This window comes from Rhinatrema bivittatum, chromosome 1, assembly GCF_901001135.1.
Source record: "Rhinatrema bivittatum chromosome 1, aRhiBiv1.1, whole genome shotgun sequence".
NCBI lineage: Eukaryota > Metazoa > Chordata > Amphibia > Gymnophiona > Rhinatrematidae > Rhinatrema > Rhinatrema bivittatum.
In genome coordinates, this window is record NC_042615.1 from 128,432,992 (window position 1) to 128,452,415 (window position 19,424).

At 42.0% G+C, this 19,424-nt stretch overlaps 1 protein-coding gene across 1 annotated transcript in view; it reads right to left on the bottom strand.

The window, feature by feature from the left end:
* MICU3 (mitochondrial calcium uptake family member 3) overlaps positions 1-19,424 on the bottom strand; it is a 378,395-nt gene that overhangs the window by 121,814 nt on the left and 237,157 nt on the right. Inside the window, exon 10 of the mRNA XM_029587156.1 lies at positions 1,538-1,633. Within this exon, the coding sequence (XP_029443016.1) occupies positions 1,538-1,633 (96 nt within the window). The remainder of the gene's footprint in view (positions 1-1,537; positions 1,634-19,424) is intronic.

Sequence of the window (19,424 nt, forward strand, 5' to 3'; positions counted from 1 at the left end):
CAGAATGGGAGAAAAGCCCTAGGAAATCAGGTCCTTAGTTTGGCTCAAAATAGGTGCCTAATTTTAGGAACCCAATACTGAGGAACTTAAATTTAGGCCTCCTATGCACTGTCCTAACTTTGACTACCTTTGGAAATCAGCACTAAGAATCTAACTTCGTTACCTCAACTTCGCTCTTCCCCATGGTTGACCCACAAATTTACAGGGTCATTCATCAAAATGCATTATGGTGTTAATGCTTGCGATAACATCATAACAAACTCATTAACTGTATAACACATGTGATATTTACGGTATCGCATTTTGCAAATGCAAACTTTTCATAGGGGCGGGATTGGGGTGGGATTAAAGAAAATGTGGGGTAATATCGCGCTGTGCAATAGCAAAACACATGCTATTGCACATTTTTAATGCCAGAAATAACTACACCTTTTTTTCCTGACATTAAGCTGTGCGAAATGGCAGAAAAGGCTATAATGCAATTTGTGATAAAGATTGCAAATTGCCTTTCGGCCATTTCTGGGCTTGGGGAGGGGAGGGTAGAGAGAGAGAGGGAGAGAGAGCCTCTGGGGTGGTCTTCATAGTAGTCAACTATTTATATCACTATAGGAGGATCATTTAGTAACTTGAGGAGAGGTTTTTGTGGTGGTTTACAGTTTGGGGGCTAGTTTGACATGCAGAGTGAGATGTACGAACCCTGTTATAGAGTCCATCAAGCTAGGGTGAGAGAACATTGTAGAAATCTCATCTTTGTGAGACTTTCCTCACTCCAAATTACATCAAATCTTCACTGAGGTGTACTGTGCTGTTCATTTGTCTCACTCTGCATGACAAACTGGCCCCCAAACCCTAAACCAACCACCAAAACCTCACCTTGAGTTGACCCTCCAATAGCAATATAAATAATTGACTACTATAAGGGCTTATAGAGTCTCTCTCTCTTTCTCTCTCTGATAAATTTAATATGCATTGCAATAAAATACCTATGTGAAGCGGGCATTATTCATGTGAAATTTATAGCATTTTGATGAATCTAGGCCTTAGGCAGCTAAAACTTTCAATTTGACAGATCTAAATCTCTAATTCCTTAAAAGTTAAGGCACCTAGATCTTTTGAATATCAGCCTCACAGTGTCTTCCATACATGCCTTTTTAAGAAAAATGAACAACAAGAACACACACAAAAAGCATCTTAAGTGAAATGTCCACATAACTCATGCATGAATACAAACAATGTATAAGAAGAAAGAAAACAAAATTTTATAAAGATATCTACAGGCTACAATGCATTCACAGAGAGCTAGTTATACTAAGTATTTTCCCCATGGACACAAAATGAGAAAAGCTCTTTAGTAGATCTAGCCCAGTTATTTAATAAAATATACAGCAAACTGACATAAGCTAAATTCTGAAACCACAAACAGTCTGCCTGGAAAAAAAATATTTTTGGGTTGGCGCTGGGGAAAATAAACTAAAATGAAAAAAGAAAGAAATGAAATGGCAAATCTTTCATGGACCAGACAGAGGTGTTAGTATACCTCTGCAAAGTCAGAAAAGAGAACTTGACTTGTGCTACGCCTCAGTGTGTCCCAGTAGCTTCTGGGGACATGCTCCTGTGATTCTGTTCTAAGTACCTGTAGGAATTTCAAGAAGCACAACGGTTTGAAATTTAATTAAAAGAACAAAACTCAGAATGCCGACAGAAAGCATTTAAAATTTCAACTGACTTCAAAAAAGAAAGATCGCATTAGTTTTACCTTTCCTATTTTTTCCTGCACAAAAAAAGTGTTCTGTTACAATATTTATTAGTAATCCAGAGTATCTTCAAAGCTAAAACAATCCATGGAGCTGTCAACTTACCAACACACTGTGGCTTCAGCAGAAGGACTACTAGATATTGTTTATGTATCAACAGAGCATCATATCTAAACAAGTGTAACCTGAAAAATGTACTGATAGACAGGCAGATCACATGAAATGGTGTTTTGTTAAAAGGATACTTTTCTCTTATGAATAAGGGAGATATGTATAGTAACCCATAAAAAGAATCTAGCTTTCCATGGAAAAATGCCACATACTATTTTGATATGGATTCATTAAGTTAATTGGCAGCTTTCAGACTTTAGGATTTGTTTCTCCATGCCAAAATAGAGAAAAATAAAAACTTAATAAGATTCTTTTCTATGTCTAGTTTCACCAAAGAAATAAATAAAATGGCCTACCCTTAAGGGACCAGTTGTACTGTGAAATTGTATGAGGAGAAGACAGAGAAAGAATGATTTATAGGAGAAAGAGGAAATGATAGAACACGTGGAAGCCAAAAATGCAGACTTGGAGAGCATATGATAAAAAAGAAGAGAAAAAAGAAGAGCAAGGAGAAGGAAAAGGTAATGAAAAGCAAAATCAGACAAGGAAGCAAAAACAAGTACAGAAAATAGAAATAGAACATAAGAAGACATGATTCAGGTGCCTGCAACAAAGGATAGAAAACGTTTGCTAATAAAAGAAAAAGATTAAGAACGTAGTCAATTTCAATAAAAATTAAAAAATAAAGCCAAGGTAATACAGCTGGCGTAACAGTTCTAAATGAGCTATGCACTGTGCAAGACTCTGCACATAAATTTGAAAGATGTGCAAGCACAGAAAGACCTCTCTGTACGCTAAGCAAAAAAGTTAGAATTAACAAATAGAACCAGTATACCTTTTAAAAGGGTACACAAATTAAGAATAGGCATGATCTAAACATGTCTTAACTCTATAGATCTGCATTAGGTTTCAGGTGGATACCATTACATAATTCTTCTTTATCTATTAAAACAACTATATTAGTGATAAAAATAGAGCTAAAATAATGCTCTGGCATCCAATCAATATGATGTACTACTTGAAGAAGAAAAAGAGTTAAAGCAGCCCAATGAGTGTTTTGCTTAAAAGATCTGGATGTCTTCTTTTATTTTCAATTTGCAACCCTATTGTATGAAGTGCAGTAATACAAGTGGGGTGCCTACTAAAAATACTACTAAAATATTCTTCTTTTTCATTAAAATCAGGGTACAGTTCGTTGGAGTAATATGCCACTCATGCAAATGATACAGTATCATATTTCTTTTTACAAGGAAATGGAGTTTTAGCATTTGCAATGCAAATGATTTAAAAGAGGCTGGATTATTATTGGAGAGCAAAATACATCTACGATAGTCCATTTCACTCAATAAATCAATGCAAATAATGGAGGCGGTGAGTCTCAAGGGAAAGGAGACTCTGGAATGAGGGGTTATAGGACAAGGGTGAAAGGTGGTAATCTAAGGAAGTATTTCTTTACAGAAAGGTTGGTGAATACATGGAACAACCTCCCAGAATAGTTAGTGGTGAAAAGCAAAGCATTAGAATTCAAGAAAGCATGGGGGATCTCTGAGGGCATGGTAGGGGACTCAAAAGCTAAGCATCAGCATGGATGGGTAAACAAGATGAGCAACATGGTCTTTTCTGGCCATCATGTTTCCATGAAAATTTTGGACTAAATAAGCAAAAGCTTATGGCCCAATTTTAAAAGGAAAATATTAATAGTCTGGCTGGAAATGGATTGTATATGTTTGAACTGGGGAAACCTCATAAAGTGCCCAATGGCTACTAACGAGACTCTAGCTCCAACTTAGTGGTTGTTAGAGAAAAGTTATTTATAATCATTGGAAAACCCCAGAATGTACAAGTTGCTCAATCTATTATTCTGATGGCTAACTTGATAGTCCAGTGCGAGTCAGCTGTGGTGGTATACAAAAATTAAATGTTATACCATAAAAGACTCACAGTTATGACACCAAGATATTGTATACATAACTTCATGCAATAAGTATTGTAATCCCGACAGTGCAGTGTTTCGAGTAAATCCTCTTCATCAGGGAGTGACTCTTAAGCATGGAATATACCTCTATGACTCAGCTGTGAAAATGTGCTCTTTAGGTGATGGCAAAATTTGCTCCTTCACATTGAGTGCTGTGCTGACGCTGAAATGCAATACATCGCGCATTCTAAGAGAGAAAAAGCACTCTGACCAAGAAGATACAATCACTGTGACATTTTCAGCGTCAGCACAGCACTCAATGTGAAGGAGCAAATTTTGCCATCACCTAAAGAGCACATTTTCACAGCTGAGTCATAGAGGTATATTCCATGCTTAAGAGTCACTCCCTGATGAAGAGGATTTACTCGAAACACTGCACTGTCGGGATTACAATACTTATTGCATGAAGTTATGTATACAATATCTTGGCGTCATGTGGGGATTAGGAGTTTGGCTTTCTGGCAGTTGGCAGGCCACGTCAGAGGCTAAAATCTATCGCCACGTCTAACTGTCTTTTCCTTGGGCCTACGCTTAGTGCATAGGAAATGTCACGTTCCGACCGCAGCAAGCTTTAGCAAGTAACAGCCTTCATCTGCCACTGGCTACACAGGAAATCAGTCTGCAGTAAACATATCTAGTGCAAGCTTTTGCAACCCCAGAACAGCTCATGGCCTACTTGCCTTTCACACCTAGATAGTTCAGTACAACTGCCTCATGACCAGCTAATGACCTCCCCCCTCCCTGCCTGCAGACTGACCGCTTGCACCTACTGCCCACTTGCGCCTACTTAGTAAAAGGTCAGCACAAACATTTATGGTGGAAAAACACTGTGTGACGTATGTATCCTATGCTATGCGATGAAATCATTTACAATAAAAGGAGAGGCTTCCCAGAAGCCGGGAGCACGCTTCACCATGAATCCTGCCTGATGTGTCTTTATCACTGCTACAGCGTCATAACTGTGAGTCTTTTATAGAAACATAGAAACATAGAAATGACGGCAGAAGAAGACCAAACGGCCCATCCAGTCTGCCCAGCAAGCTTCACATTTTTTTCTCATACTTATCTGTTTCTCTTAGCTCTTTGGTTCTATTTCCCTTCCACCCCCACCATTAATGTAGAGAGCAGTGATGGAGCTGCAACCAAGTGAAATATCAAGCTTGATTAGTTATGGGTAGTAGGGGAAGTAACCGCCGCAGTAAGCAAGCTACACCCATGCTTATTTGTTTTACCCAGACTGTGTTATTCAGCCCTTATTGGTTTGTTTTTCTTCTCCCCTGCCGTTGAAGCAGGGAGCTATGCTGGATATGCGTGTAGTATCAGTTTTTCTTCTCCCCTGCCGTTGAAGCAGAGAGCTATGCTGGATATGCGTGAAGTATCAGTTTTTCTTCTCCCCTGCCGTGAAGCAGGATATGCATTGAAAGTGAAGTATCAGGCTTATTTGGTTTGGGGTAGTAACCGCCGTAACAAGCCAGCTACTCCCCGCTTTGTGAGTGCAAATCCTTTTTTCTTCTCCCCTGCTGTTGAAGCAGAGAGCTATGCTGGATATGCGTGAAGTATCAGTTTTTCTTCTCCCCTGCCATTGAAGCAGAGAGCTATGCTGGATATGCGTGAAGTATCAGTTTTTCTTCTCCCCTGCCGTTGAAGCAGAGAGCTATGCTGGATATGCGTGAAGTATCAGTTTTCTTCTCCCCTGCTGTTGAAGCAGGGAGCTATGCTGGATATGCGTGAAGTATCAGTTTTTCTTCTCCCCTGCCGTTGAAGCAGAGAGCTATGCTGGATATGCGTGAAGTATCAGTTTTTCTTCTCCCCTGCCGTTGAAGCAGAGAGCTATGCTGGATATGCATTGAAAGTGAAGTATCAGGCTTATTTGGTTTGGGGTAGTAAACCGCCGTAACAAGCCAGCTACTCCCCACTTTGTGAGTGCGAATCCTTTTTTCCACATTTCCTCTTGCTGTTGTAGCTTAGAGCGATGTTGGAGTCACAGTAAGCATGTGTATGTTTATTGAATAAGGGTATTATCTCCAGGCAGTAGCCGTCATTAACATTTAATTTTTGTATACCAACATAGCTGACTCGCACTGGACTATCAAGTTAGCCATCAGAATAATAGATTGAGCAACTTGTACATTCTGGGGTTTTCCAATGATTATAAATAACTTTTCTCTAACAACCACTAAGTTGGAGCTAGGGTTAGGTTGGGGGTCAGGGAGGAGAGGGGAAAAGGTAGGAAGGGTAGGGTCAGGGATAGGAAAGGTCTCTCCCAGTCAGCGCATCCTTAATTGGAGCAGACTGGGAGGGAACTGGGGGAGGTACAATTGTGTCACCGCGCGTATATTGCTAAAATCCCCCCACCGCATTTTAAAATCCGACATATGTGCGTGCGGCCATCGGATTTTATAACATGCACACGCTGGAAAAATCCATATGTTCAATGTGGATCACACTATTACACTCTCAATAATCAGTCAAACCAAACAACATGACAAACATGAAATAAAACTAAGCTATTTTGAATTTCTAAAACTATTAGTCTTCTTCATGGTAAAATTATACATTAATGGGTGAATTTTTAAAGCTTTACTCGTGCCAAAGCTGGGAGATTCATTCGATATTGGCCTAGCACTTGCTGCGCAGATTTTAAGAAGCACCCGGATACACGCGTATCTCCCGGTAAGCGAGTAACATTTTTTTCATAAAAGAAGCAGGGCATGGGTGTGATCTGGGCAGGGCATATGCATTCCAAGCAATATGAATAAAACAAAAGTGTATTTATGCACACCAGTACGCTGCTGGGTCCCTATCCGGGTAACTTTATTTCTCTTATGGATGGCGTGTAAGTCATGAAACAAAAAAAGCTAGGCTAGCCAATGGGGTTTTAAGGGTCGGGGTGAATAGGGTAAAAGGGAGGCAAGTTAGTTATGGGGTTTAGGAAGTCCTCTCCTTTACTGGGGCAAACTGGGGACAAAGTGGGGAAACATGTAATTGTGTCGGTGCGCATATCTACTAAAATCCACCCCCACATACACGATTGAGGCAGCACGGCAATGTAAAATTGTGCACACATGTACGTGCGTATAGCCTATTTTATACCATGCAAGCATATATGTGCATATGTTATAACATTTCCATATCCATGTGTGCGAGCCGGAAAACATACGTACATTTGCTCCCACGCACAGGTCTTAAAATTCACCTTCAAGGGACTGATATTCAGCGCTAATTAGCTGTATAGGTTTGGACTCATCCGGTTAAGTGGCAGAGTTTCCATATTAAACTTAATATTTAATTTAGCCAGGTAAGTGGTGATATTCAGATTATCTGGCTAAATTAGACCTGCCATTGAGCAGTGTACAAGTAGCTGGATAAACTTATCCAGCTAACTCTTAGTTATCCAGGTATATTCAGCGGCGCAGCCATTCTGCTGAATATTCCAATGTTTATCTAACTAACTTTCCTAGCCGGATATTATCTTTGAATACGAACCTCTAAAAGCTTGTCTAAAATTCATGGAGAGGGGCTTGCACTTACACTTTTGAATATATATATAAGTATGCACAGAATTTTTCTCTGAAAAACTAGACACATAAATTAGCAGGTGTAAATGTATGGGGGTAGTTTTCCTGGGATAATTTTCAAAGCTAATGTATGGGCATATTTTCACTTTGAAAATGAGTGCACGTCAGGGATAAAAAGTACCCACAGACTTTTGCACCCCCTGAGGGAATAATTTTAAAAGGCATTTCTGCAGGTTAAGCCATGGAAATGTCCTTTCATAAAACTCGCCCTCTCGACATGTGAGTGAAAGTGCATGTATACAACCTGTGTATGTGCACTTTTACCTACATTCAGGGGAGGCGTTCTGGGGTGGGGTCTAGGAGGTAGTTTTCACTTATGTGCATACTTTCTGAATTTACAAAGCATGCTTGGAAATTTTCCTGGCAAAAGTACCCACGTCAAAGAGCAGGTGTAAATTGTCTATAGGTGGTTTTGCCGGGGTAATTTTCAAAGTGAACTTACATGTGAAAGTTGACTATGAAAAACTAGTGTAATTCATGCATGTAACAGCCCACAAACTTATGCAGGCTCTTACAAAATTACCCCTGAAATGTAATGCAATTGTGTGTCTAATTCTGCATCACATGCATATAAAGCTTTGGCTGAGAGAGTTTTATTGTACTTGTAATAACATTTCTAGCATCAATTTAAACTTACCTTACATCAAAAAATATGTTAACTTCAAAATTATACTGTAGCAGTAATACCTATTTGTTGCCGGGATTAGAAGATCCCCCCCCCCCCCAAAGAGTCCCCATTTTTTGTTAACTGATTAAAGCCTCTTTAGATTATAACATTAAGAGCTGTGGGGAGGCCTGCCACAGCCACAAAGAGATATGGTGTTAATGCGTTTTTACATCATAGTGAGTTGGTTGGCCTGCCCTCCTCCCCTCTGGGGGAGACTGCCTTAGGGGCAGTTATAACACTCTAGCCAGCCAGAAGCCCAACCAGTTGACATATTTCGTACTTTTAATTTTATTTTCATACTAATCGTATTTCTTGATTTAAAACATTTTTTTTGTTTGCCATTTCTACAAAATGTATATGTTGCTTTCTAGATTCCCTACCATGTTATGGAATACACCATTATTTTTCCTAACTGTGGTTTGCTACTTTTTTAAAGGCATGAATAAACATGTGGATAAAGTTGAGCCAGTTGATATGGTGCATCTGGATCTTCAGAAAGCATTTGAAGCGTTGGTTTTGAGAACTGGTTAAAAGACAGAAAACACCGAGTATGGCTAAATGGTCAATTTTTTCAATGGAGAAAGACAATAAGAGAAAATATTTATTTTCTCAACGCATAATTAAACTCCGGAATTCGTTGCTGGAGGATGTGATGAATGCTGTTGAGTAGATAAGTTTATAATAGGTTTGACAAGTTCCTGGAAGTCCATAAACCATTATTAAGACGGGTTTGGGGAAAATCACTGCATATCCCCAGGATAAGCAACATGGAATCTATTGATCTTTTAGGATTCTGCCAGGTACTTGTAACCTGATTTTTATCTTATATGCCAGACTGGTAAATCAATGTTTCTTTATATTTTTTTACATACTTCAGACTTGATTATATCTGTTTTCTGTCCAACAATGCTTCTCTTCAATATCTCCTTCTAATCCCATGCAAAAAAGGAAGACTGCTATATTTTTGAAAATTTCATTTTAGAGGCACATAAAATAAGAAAATTAAAAGGCAAAGGTGCATAAGTTCACTGTCCACTGGATGCCTAATATTTTGGTGGGATCATTTTCAAAGGAGAAGTATGCATGTACTTTCCTTTGAAAATAGGTGTAAAGTCCATGGGTAAAAAAGTATTTGCAGGCTTTGCACTAATACAGACAGCTACAAAATTACCCTCCCTGTGTCTAGCACTCTGAAAGTTAACTTTTGTTTTAATTTGCCTAAGATATTATACAACTAGTGATGGAATTTCAGCAGCCAGATTAATGGCATTTGAAATTTTTTCCAAATTAAGCAAAAAGAAGTTGATGTACTGAAGTGTGCAGAATTTCAAGCAAAAGTTGTGCCTTTCCATGTGAAAGTTTTCTAGTGGGACTTGTATGCAAATAAGCCTGGCAGAAAATTTTGTAAAAAAAGATAACTAAACCTTAGACAGTAACTTTAAACAAGTGCGCACGCGCCTATATACGCATGTATACACATGTATATACATGTGCTAGAATTTTATGTAACCCCACTTCTGGGAGTGGAATGCACTCCAGTGGGGCCATAAAAGAATTTGAGCTTAGCTCTTAAGGTTTGGAACCCTGGCTAGCTTGAGCACCACCTTTTTCTCTCATTGTATGAGTTCCTTATTAGGTGGGAGAAAGGTCTTCCTTTCAGGGCCCCAAGTGCTAAGGGTGGTTGGAAATCCTTTATAATCCCTGTGAAGAGAGGAGTATAAACTTTCTAATTACCTCTGTGGTATATACGTGCCAAATAACCACTCCAGACTCAGTATAACATCCAAACCAAAAGTATACTGATGGTAAGCAAATGATTGTTGACACCAATAACTGAGTCCTTAGCACTATAGGATTTTGACTTGATAACAGTTTCTCCTCTCAGTCTATGCAGGAGTTTTCCTTGCAGGGGAACAGGGTATATCCACCCTCTGGGGTTTGGAGTAATGAAAACCCCAAGTGGACAGGGTACTCTTTTAGTCTGGCAGGGATGCCCTCCAACCCTGGATAAAGATGGGCAAAGCAGTCTTGGCACAGAAAGTTGAAATTCCCTCTCTCCCTCCAGAGATGAAAACACTCCGGGTGGGCATCCTCGATGATGTGAAAAAAGTTCTTACTCATATTTTGATTAGTTCCCGCAAGTTTTTCCTTATTCTCTGGATCCCAGATGGAAGGGATCCTCCTAGGAACAGCAGCTTTTGATGGTCCCCTCAGGTAGGAAGGGGCAGGCAAACTCTTCCATCTGATATCAAAACAAAGTCTATCCCCTTTCAAATAAAGTTACCACCTGTAAGGTCCTGGCACTGGGTCACCACCTTCTTCTGTCCTTGTAAAGGTGCAGAAGGGCATGTCTTCCTTAGCCTGGGACACCCTGAGAAAGGGTTCCTCATTCCCTCTCCCCAAGCAGCTTCCAGGGGTCTCACCAGGCTTCAAAACCCAGAAAACAACCTAGAGGAATATGCCCACCAACCAGAACTAACACCCTACCGATCCTGATCAGGAACCCCAGGCTGAGTGAGCCTAGTTCCTCTGATGGGCCTGAAAATCCAGTGGCAAAAAACAGCTCCTACAACCTCCTAACCCAAAGCAAACCAAAAGGGACTGCCCAATGACTCTCACTAGGGAGATGCTAAAAAAAACCCTCAGGGGGATGACCATGCCAGCACCCTCAAAGGGAGGGGCTGTATTTGCATGGTATCCTCCCCTTTACCAACTTATACTGCTCTATCTAGTATATGAACTTGTCCAGGGCTTACTAGTAAAGTGACTGATGAGTCCGTTACAATTATATCGTCCGTGCAAGTGCACATTCATTATATAAAATACACCTAGCGTGCATATGTGCTCCTAATTTTAAGCAGTTACACAAGGAAACATTCATGTATTTTCCTTAGGACTTCTCAGATTTTACACGCACAAGTAAACACATTTTATAACCTGCGCACGTGAAGGAAATTCCAAATTTTCCCAATTAGTCCATCAGTTTGCCCAGTCTATTTCTAGGTCATCCGGACACCTCTCGTTCTTCAACCTGAACTCCCCTGTTAACCAAGACCCCTCATCCAGCCAGTTTATGGCTACAAAGAGTTTTATTCTGAATTACATCTAATAAAGAGGAGACGTAAATATGTGCAGGTAACAGCCCTATGCACACTGGGCTAGATTTTAAAAGCCCTGCACGCGTAAATCCTGCCAGATTTACGCGTGCAGGGCACTCACGTGCCGGCGCGCCTATTTTGCATAGGCCGCTGACGCGCGCAAAGCCCAGGGACGTGCGTAAGTCCTGGGGCTTTGTAAAAGGGGCAGGAGGGGGCGTGTCCGGGGTCAGGGGGTAGTCCGGGACGGGTCCGGCGGCATGGCGACAGTTCAGGGGCGGGCCGGGAGGGCGGTCCCGAGTCCCCCGGTACTGCGGCCTGTGCCAGGGGATGCCGAGGCGTAACTTGCACAATAAAGGTAGGGGGGATTTAGGTAGGGCTGGGGGTGGGTTAAATAGGGTAAGGGAGGGGAAGGTGGGGGGACACAGAAGGAAAGTTCCCTCCGAGGGTGCTCCGATTTCGGAGCGGCCTCGGAGGGAACGGAGGCAGGCTGCGCGGCTTGGCGCGCGCAGGCTGCCGATTTTGTGCAGCCTTGCGCGTGCCGGTTGCACAAACAAAAGTACGTGCGCGCGTACTTATTTAAGATCTACCTCACTGTGTTTGCAGGTTATAAAATTGGGATGTATGTGTGTAAATGCCGTCCCTGTTCCGGAATGTCCCACCCCGCCCCAAATCCACCCCTTTTTTACATGAACAAAGTTATTCATGTACCGGTAATTATGCGCATAAGTGTGAGGTTTATTAAATCACAATAGCACGAATAAGAACTAATTGCAGACACATTTGCCATTTTATGCATGAGCACTGCTTTTAAATTTCACCTTTCATTGAGATGAAGTTACTTTTTTTTGTGGTCTTTCGCTTGTGGTTTAGTGCTCTGAACATTGTTATTGAGCTGCTTTGTGCAAATTTGCATCACAGCAGCTCATTAACTTTGATATTTTATATAATTGGACAAATAAAGTTACGCATGCAAGTTTACTACATGTGCCAAAACATTTTTCAAAGCTTGCTTTGCAATTAAAAAGGGAAAATTGTATGCTTAAGTTCAACTCAAGTGCACAAGTTGCTGTTTTACATGTGAAGCGGACTTTGCAAAATTCGGTGCACTGTAATACATCAGCTTCCAGAGGTTATGTGCTCAGTATCAGACTTGGGTAGCTGAATCTAACTCTTTGAAAATTTGATCCTTGATGTCAATCAATATATATATAAACTTTGCATTAAGAAAAGACTGTGTTCCGGTAGTGTTAATGTAAGCACTCCATCCGAGAAGGAAAAAACCTGGAACTAAATTAATTAATATTACATCTGAGATACCTGCTTCATAGTCAAGCCCCAAACTGAAAAAAAAAAAATCTATCATAAGTTAAAGGTCATATCTGAGACATATTACTATAAAAATTGTTAGCAAAGGAGGTAATTTTCAAAAGGTTTAAAACACGTAAATGAGCTTTTGAAAAATGCTTCTTTTTACGCACGTAACTCCTTTGAAATTCATTCCATAGGGCTGAAATGTCAAAAGGCTTTTTGTATGTAATGGGTTTTTGAAAATTGCTATGATATATGCTACTTTTATGCGCACAACACCTTTGAAAATTACCTTCTAGATGTTATAATTCTAAAACAAATACATAGAGAAAAGAAAATTCAGAGATGTCAAAGCAACATGCATGCTTTTGACCATTTTCTATTATATTTCCATAATATAATCTCACAATTCTATTGAAATGGAGTATGATGTAATTAGCAACAGAGCACATATTCTTAATGTATAAAATCTGTGCCTAACCAGGGCAAATTTAACTGCACTATATGGTTTGCTAACATTTGTATCTCTCTTCTAATCCTAATACACTGAATCAATTTTTCATCCTTTCAAACAATGTTGCATATTTAGTGCCCATCTCACTACATCATTGGTTCCCAACCAGGGATCAATAGATCTCCAGGGGGTTTGCCAGAAGAGATGCAAGAAACTGAAGCTGTGCTGCTGCTACCTGTGATTAATTGCGCTGTTGTCACAGGCCAGGAGAGAGAGAGTGGAGTCTACTGCTGCCTGGAGACTTCAACTCACATTGCTGCAAGCCAGAAGGAGGAGCAACAGAGAAGGGCCACTTTTACCCAGTAGGAGCCTCATGCCCAGCAAAGGTTAGGGAAGACAGAGTCTAATTGCAGCCCTTGAGAGTCATAAACCCCACTGTTACACTGTGAAGATGTGGGGAAGAGAGGGGCCGACTGTGGCTCTCAGAACCTTCAGCAGCCGCTGCTGCACACTGAGGAAAGCAGTGAGAAACATTTCCTGCTACTGACACATGCGCTGTCACTGGCCTGACAGAGAAAGAAGAGAGGAGAGCTGCACTAAAAGAGCAGGTAGAATGACAAAGGAAGAAAGAAGGAAATGGAACTGGCAGTATGAAAGGAAAGACAGAGGAAAGAAGAAATGAAATAGGAATGAAGGAAGAAAAGGAGGCTAAAGAGGGAGACATGATATGATTGACCTGGTTAAGGGGAGTGAGAATGGATGGCAGCCTATCAGGAGAAAGAGGACTGTTAAAGATTGGGGGGGATTTCCCCAGGAATCATGCTGGACCAGAGGTAGAGAGAGAGAGGGGGATCAAGAGGAAGGGATAGCGGACCACCATGGTCTAGGAGGGAATATGGGAGAGATTGTGGAGATGAAGAGGCTGAAGAAGAAATGATCTTTGCCAGATCTGCCTCAGAAGCTGAGGCATGCCTTGATGTATGTGTCTGGTGAGAGGAACTTGAATGAGATCGGTGATGTAGAGATCTGTGTGTCTGTGGTCTGTGAGTGGATTGGATGTGATGACTCAGGTCTCCCTTGGAGCCCGAAGAGTGCCTCTGATAGTGGCTAGTGTTGCCCTTTGAGGACATGCGTCAATGTTTCTCAGGTCTATGAGCTTCCTGTGATGGTGATAAGTGTGGTTGGCAACTGTGCGACAGAGTCATCTCAGCCGAGGAGGAGTGCGCTGAATGAAAAGACGATTGGGGTGAATATACCTGTTTTCATGTTGATTTTGTGGGCTGATGACGTTTATTCCCATCATGCGTCGACTGTATTGGCATCGAAGATGCTCCTTCCTGTCCCGGCTTCGGAGGTGATCGTTTGTGCGCTGATTGCGTCGACTCCGATGCCGGACGCGTTGGCGCCGGCATCAAAAGTATCAGCTGCGGCGCCGGGAGTCATCGTTTCGGTGCTGAGTGAGTCGATCCTGACACATGATGCGCTGCCTTCGACGCATATTGCGTTGTCTTCTGCGTCAGTGGAGTCGGCTTCGGATCATGGGAATCGAAGCGCCGTGACTTTGGCTCTGTGTGCACCGGTGCCGAGATTTGGTGCGCCGGCTTCGGTGCAGCACCCATTGAATTGGACCCCTTCGATGATTGGGATATGGGTGTTTGTGGGCCAGGTCCCTGGTGACCACTTTCATTTTTATCTTTCGATTCTAAGTACTTTTTGTACTCACTCTGGTCGAGTCTCCAGGCTTAGAGAGCTTGGAATTCAAGGAGGCGGCTCTTCTCTCCGTTGGGGCTTGAGTCTTCGATGGCCCCGGTGAGGAATGAGCCCCTGAAGGGGGGGCAGAGGAGCCTCCTCCGATGTGCCAAAGGTCTCGGATCTTCTGGGTGCGTTGCCGCTGGGCCCTCCAAGACATTCAGCCGTAGTTCTCACAATCAGCCTGAATGTGATCCGGGCCAAGGCAACGAAAGCACTTATCATGTCCATCTGTGTTGGACATGATTTTTCCACATCCACACGGTTTAAAACCGGAAGGTCTGCTCTGTTTTTTAGACATTTTACGAACCAAAAGATAATCGCTGAGGAGAAAAAAGCTTCGCGTGTGATCCCATGGGCGGAAAGAACAGACTGAGGAGAATTATAAGAAGAAGAAATGAAATAGGACTACTTTCCATTGATTTTGTTATTGCTTTTCATCATCCAAATACCTGGAATCTTCAGAAAAGTACTAAATATAATAGAGCATTTTATAAGATCATCGAACCATTTTATGTGCGTATTAAAAATTAAAAAAAAAGAGATACAGCCAAAGAATTTAATCACATTTAATGACCAATTATTATATCCTCGAGCCCAATAGGACCTAAGACATTTAAATAATTAACGCAGCCCCTTGGCATGTATATGATGGCCATATGAGTATACTAGGTTTGCATAGTTGTGAGGTGTTTTTGAGTAGAATTCCTTTATTGTATTAAAAGATTTTAGTAATATGTTGATATTGTTTCATAATATTGATTATATAATCATATGTATTTATTACTTTACTATATTGATTTATAATTCTTATGAATTATGTTTTATTGTATTTATTTTTATCTATTTTTATTGTAAACTAACACACTTCCCACAAATGTTCAAAAGGAGCCAGGATATTTAAGTCAAGCCTTTTCTTTTTAATCAAGCGTGCTCAAGTTCTGTAGGAGAATGAGGAATTGAACAGTTACATTGTCAAATATTTGCAGTTTTTATTTCTTTTGTTTTTCTTATTGATGTATTTTATTTGTGATAATATATTGTTTGTATTTTGTTTTCTTGAGATTTTATGCATGTAAAAAGTTGGAATCCACATTGAACATATGGAAATAGTGGAATATAAAATGGAATAAATAAATAGTAAATAAATAAAGTGAAATAGCAATACATAAAAACTGAAAATAAAACTAAAAATGTATGATCTCTAAAAATACCATGCACCCCAATTTTTGCAAACAAGAAATCTTGTAAATAAAATGCCTTCATATTTTCTTACCAAAATTCCCAAGATATAACAGAGGCAAAAGGTCAGAGCTACAGCTAAAAACAGCAGCTACATTTCAGTAGCAAGGGAGCTTTCTATTTGAATGATTGGCATAGTTGTTTACTAACTCTTACTAGAAGCAATGTATTCACAAATCCTTACCTCTTTGAAGGACCTTATTTACTCTTATTCAATGTAATAAACACATATAAAGCAGAGTGGCTTACCTGTAACAGGTGATCTCTGAGGACAGCAGGATGTCAGTCCTCACACATGGGTGACATCATCCAATGGAGCCTGGCATGGAACTTTGATCTCATATATACTAGAGCTTTCAGCATTATTTACTGAACATATGTAGCTGTAGTGCCCTCCCTGTCTCTCTGGCAGAGTCCCTTAGTCCATGATACAGCAAATACATGGAAAAACCAACTTCGAGGGGAGGTGAGAAGATTTTTGGTGAGGACTGACATCCTGCTGTCCCTTGGAGAACATCTGTTACAGGTAAGCAATTCTGCTTTCGCTGAGGACAAGCAGGATGGCAGTCCTCACACATGGGTGCTTCCCAAGCTAAAGGCTGCTGAAAAACAGGAAACATGGGAGAAACCCTTTAGTGTGGAAGTACCACCATTTCCCCTTCTTTTCTTGGTGAGGCCGCTGACCCATAAAGGACTCTAGGAAGGAGAAGAGTTGGGTTTTTCACTTCAAAGAGACTGGACGACAGACAGAGAGACAGAAACCCTGATATACAGCAAGGCGTCTGAAAGCAGGGGCATAATGCGAGCACGAGGCGAGAAGCCCATTAAGTCACACAACAACGAACACAGTTAAGAGCTTCCTAACAGTGAACTCTTACTAGAATCAGTAGGCCTAGGATTAGGAACCAGAGGGTACAAGCAAAGGCTTAAATTTCCAAGTACAAGAGAAAAAGGTACTTGGATCAAGACTGCAAAGTGTTTTTTTTTTAGTGTTTCACAATACAACTGAAAATAAGCTGGGGCTGGAAAGCCCAGCAGAAACAATACTGCAGATTATCATCAACAGAGGAAGAGGATGGACTGAGAATGCAGAGTGAAGCCCAAAGTATTCCAAAATGAACTGCAGACATGGAATCCACATGTCCACCCAGAGAAGGAGCGGCAAAAAGTACCCGGGTCTGCAGCAGACCCCACCTGCTGAATTATTACAAGATCTGACCTCTGTGGTCAGATGGGATAAAAAAAAAAAACCTGTGTGCCGAGGCATGAAGGGCTATTCCTCCCCATGGAGCCCTATGCCAAGATGCTGAGCGGGGCAGTGAGCTGCTGCCAAAACTCAGATGAATGATGTACTTCACCATCAGGAAAAGCCAGGTGAAAGGGAATCACCTCAGCCAGTGAACTGGCCAAAGCAGGGAAAGGATGACATAGCCTTCTGTGAAGGTACAGTAAATGCAATGACCATTCCCATGCGCCTCCTGGCTTCCTCCAGGACTGTCTGACTGAAAGTCAGATGAGGTGAACAACATAAGGAGGCAGACCCCTGGCTGCAGCACAAAGGAGACAGCCTCTAGTCTGTAGAAAATACAGAAGAGAAACTTCCCAATCATATGAACCAAATGCCAATCCCAGCATGGAGTTGCTGCTGAAGCAGATGCAGCCCACAGGGCCCATCTCCCCTTAGTAAACATGAGAGAGTCCTAGACTCTCTGCTGAGAGCAAAAACAGGAATGCTGCAAGAGGCAGCTCCTGTGGAAGAGGACTTCCTCACCGAATTGGGAACCCGGAGAGTACCAGAGAAAGAACAATCTGATCTGCAGAGCAGACTGCCCACTAATTGAGCCTAGGTATCAAACCTATGGCTCAAGATAACCCGTTGTTCCACCTGATAACATTGTGGCACACCAGTGGAACCGTTTGCATGGATAGGAACTGCCCTTTCTGCCAATGAATGCATCTACCAACTGGGTCACTTCTGAAAGAAGAGAAAAGAACCCGTGACTGCAATATGGATGGGGAGCACTTTCACATGTTCTCTCACCCCCAACCAAAGTCGCCCTAGATAGAGTGAACTGTCAGAAGGCAAACATGCCAGTGAAGAAATAGAGGAAGGAGAAACCTCCCCTCAGAGGCAAAGTGCCACCCAACTTGTCAGAGTGGCATGAAGTGAAACTATGAACATTGTGCTCAGCAGGTATCCAAAGAGGCACTCCACCCACATGAGAGGAATCATCTGCTACTGGGGAACAGATTTCCAGGATAGGGAATACCCAACCCTAGAAGGATTCTTGATCTGGACAGCTCATCACTCGCACAAGGCACCCCTGCTGCACAATAGTGCAATGGAGAAGCAAGAGCTCCTGATGGGCGTTTTTTGGATTCCATGCAAAAACAGAGAGTGGCTACCATTTAGAGGCTAAGCCAACCTGGAAGATGGGATGTGAAAACAACCTGCTCTCTGAGCATAAAACAAGGCACCGAGAGGGAACCTACTGAAGGCACCTCTCGAAAGCCAAAGTCAGACCTCTCACCCCCGAGGCAGGAGTCAGCGCACTGTTCAACTGGATTCCAGAAACCTTCCACTCTCTGGATGAGAATGGGGCACAACTGTTGACATCTGAGGTCCTCAAAGCAACTGGACTGGTCACTGGTGGCGCAGGAAAACCCAGCAAAAGTGGCTCAACTGTCCCACATTGCTAAATTGATTCATGTGAATCAAGGGCTATATCATCATACCAGTTGGCGCCAGGCATTAGAGAGGGAATGCATCCAGGAAGTTCCCCCTAAAGGTGATCCAGAGCGTAAGCCAATGAGGGAGGAAGCCCATAAGGGTAATGTCTCCTTCTGAAAGGGGGAGGCACTCTGGTCATTCATCCCAAAATGGAGTGAATAGGATTGCATTCTTGGCCAAGACCTCCCAGCTCACCGGTATGGGATGTCTGCTGGCACCAGAAGTACACAAGCACAAGACCAGCGGGCACCTAATAACAGTGGTTTCCCTTTGCTGAATCTGCATCCTGCAATAGCAACAGTGTGCATCCGCGCTTCGTACTCCTTCAAGCTGACAGAGACACACATGCACAGAAAGATGCAGCACCTGTGGGTCTAGCAATCCATGCGTGGCCGGGACTGTCACAAAACCAGCAGCGGTGGACCATGTGTGAGATATCACTATTGCTTCCAATAGCATCCCTGGGTGCCCGACATATGAAGGCACTACAGAGCGCCCCCTGGCAACACATGCCACTGTCATGACACACCTGACACAGGTATTCTGGCATGGAAGAATATCTTGGTATGCACAGTGATGGTATGTGATACTGGGGATGCCCTGTGTAGTACCTACCACATGCAATAGCATCACCCACAAGAAGAGTGTCGATGACCGAACCAGTGGAAATGTGGTATTGGCACAAATCACGGCACCCTGACACTCCAAGGTGCCTATAATGATGGTAGTGCATTGGTGATGCACCTGGCAAATGGAG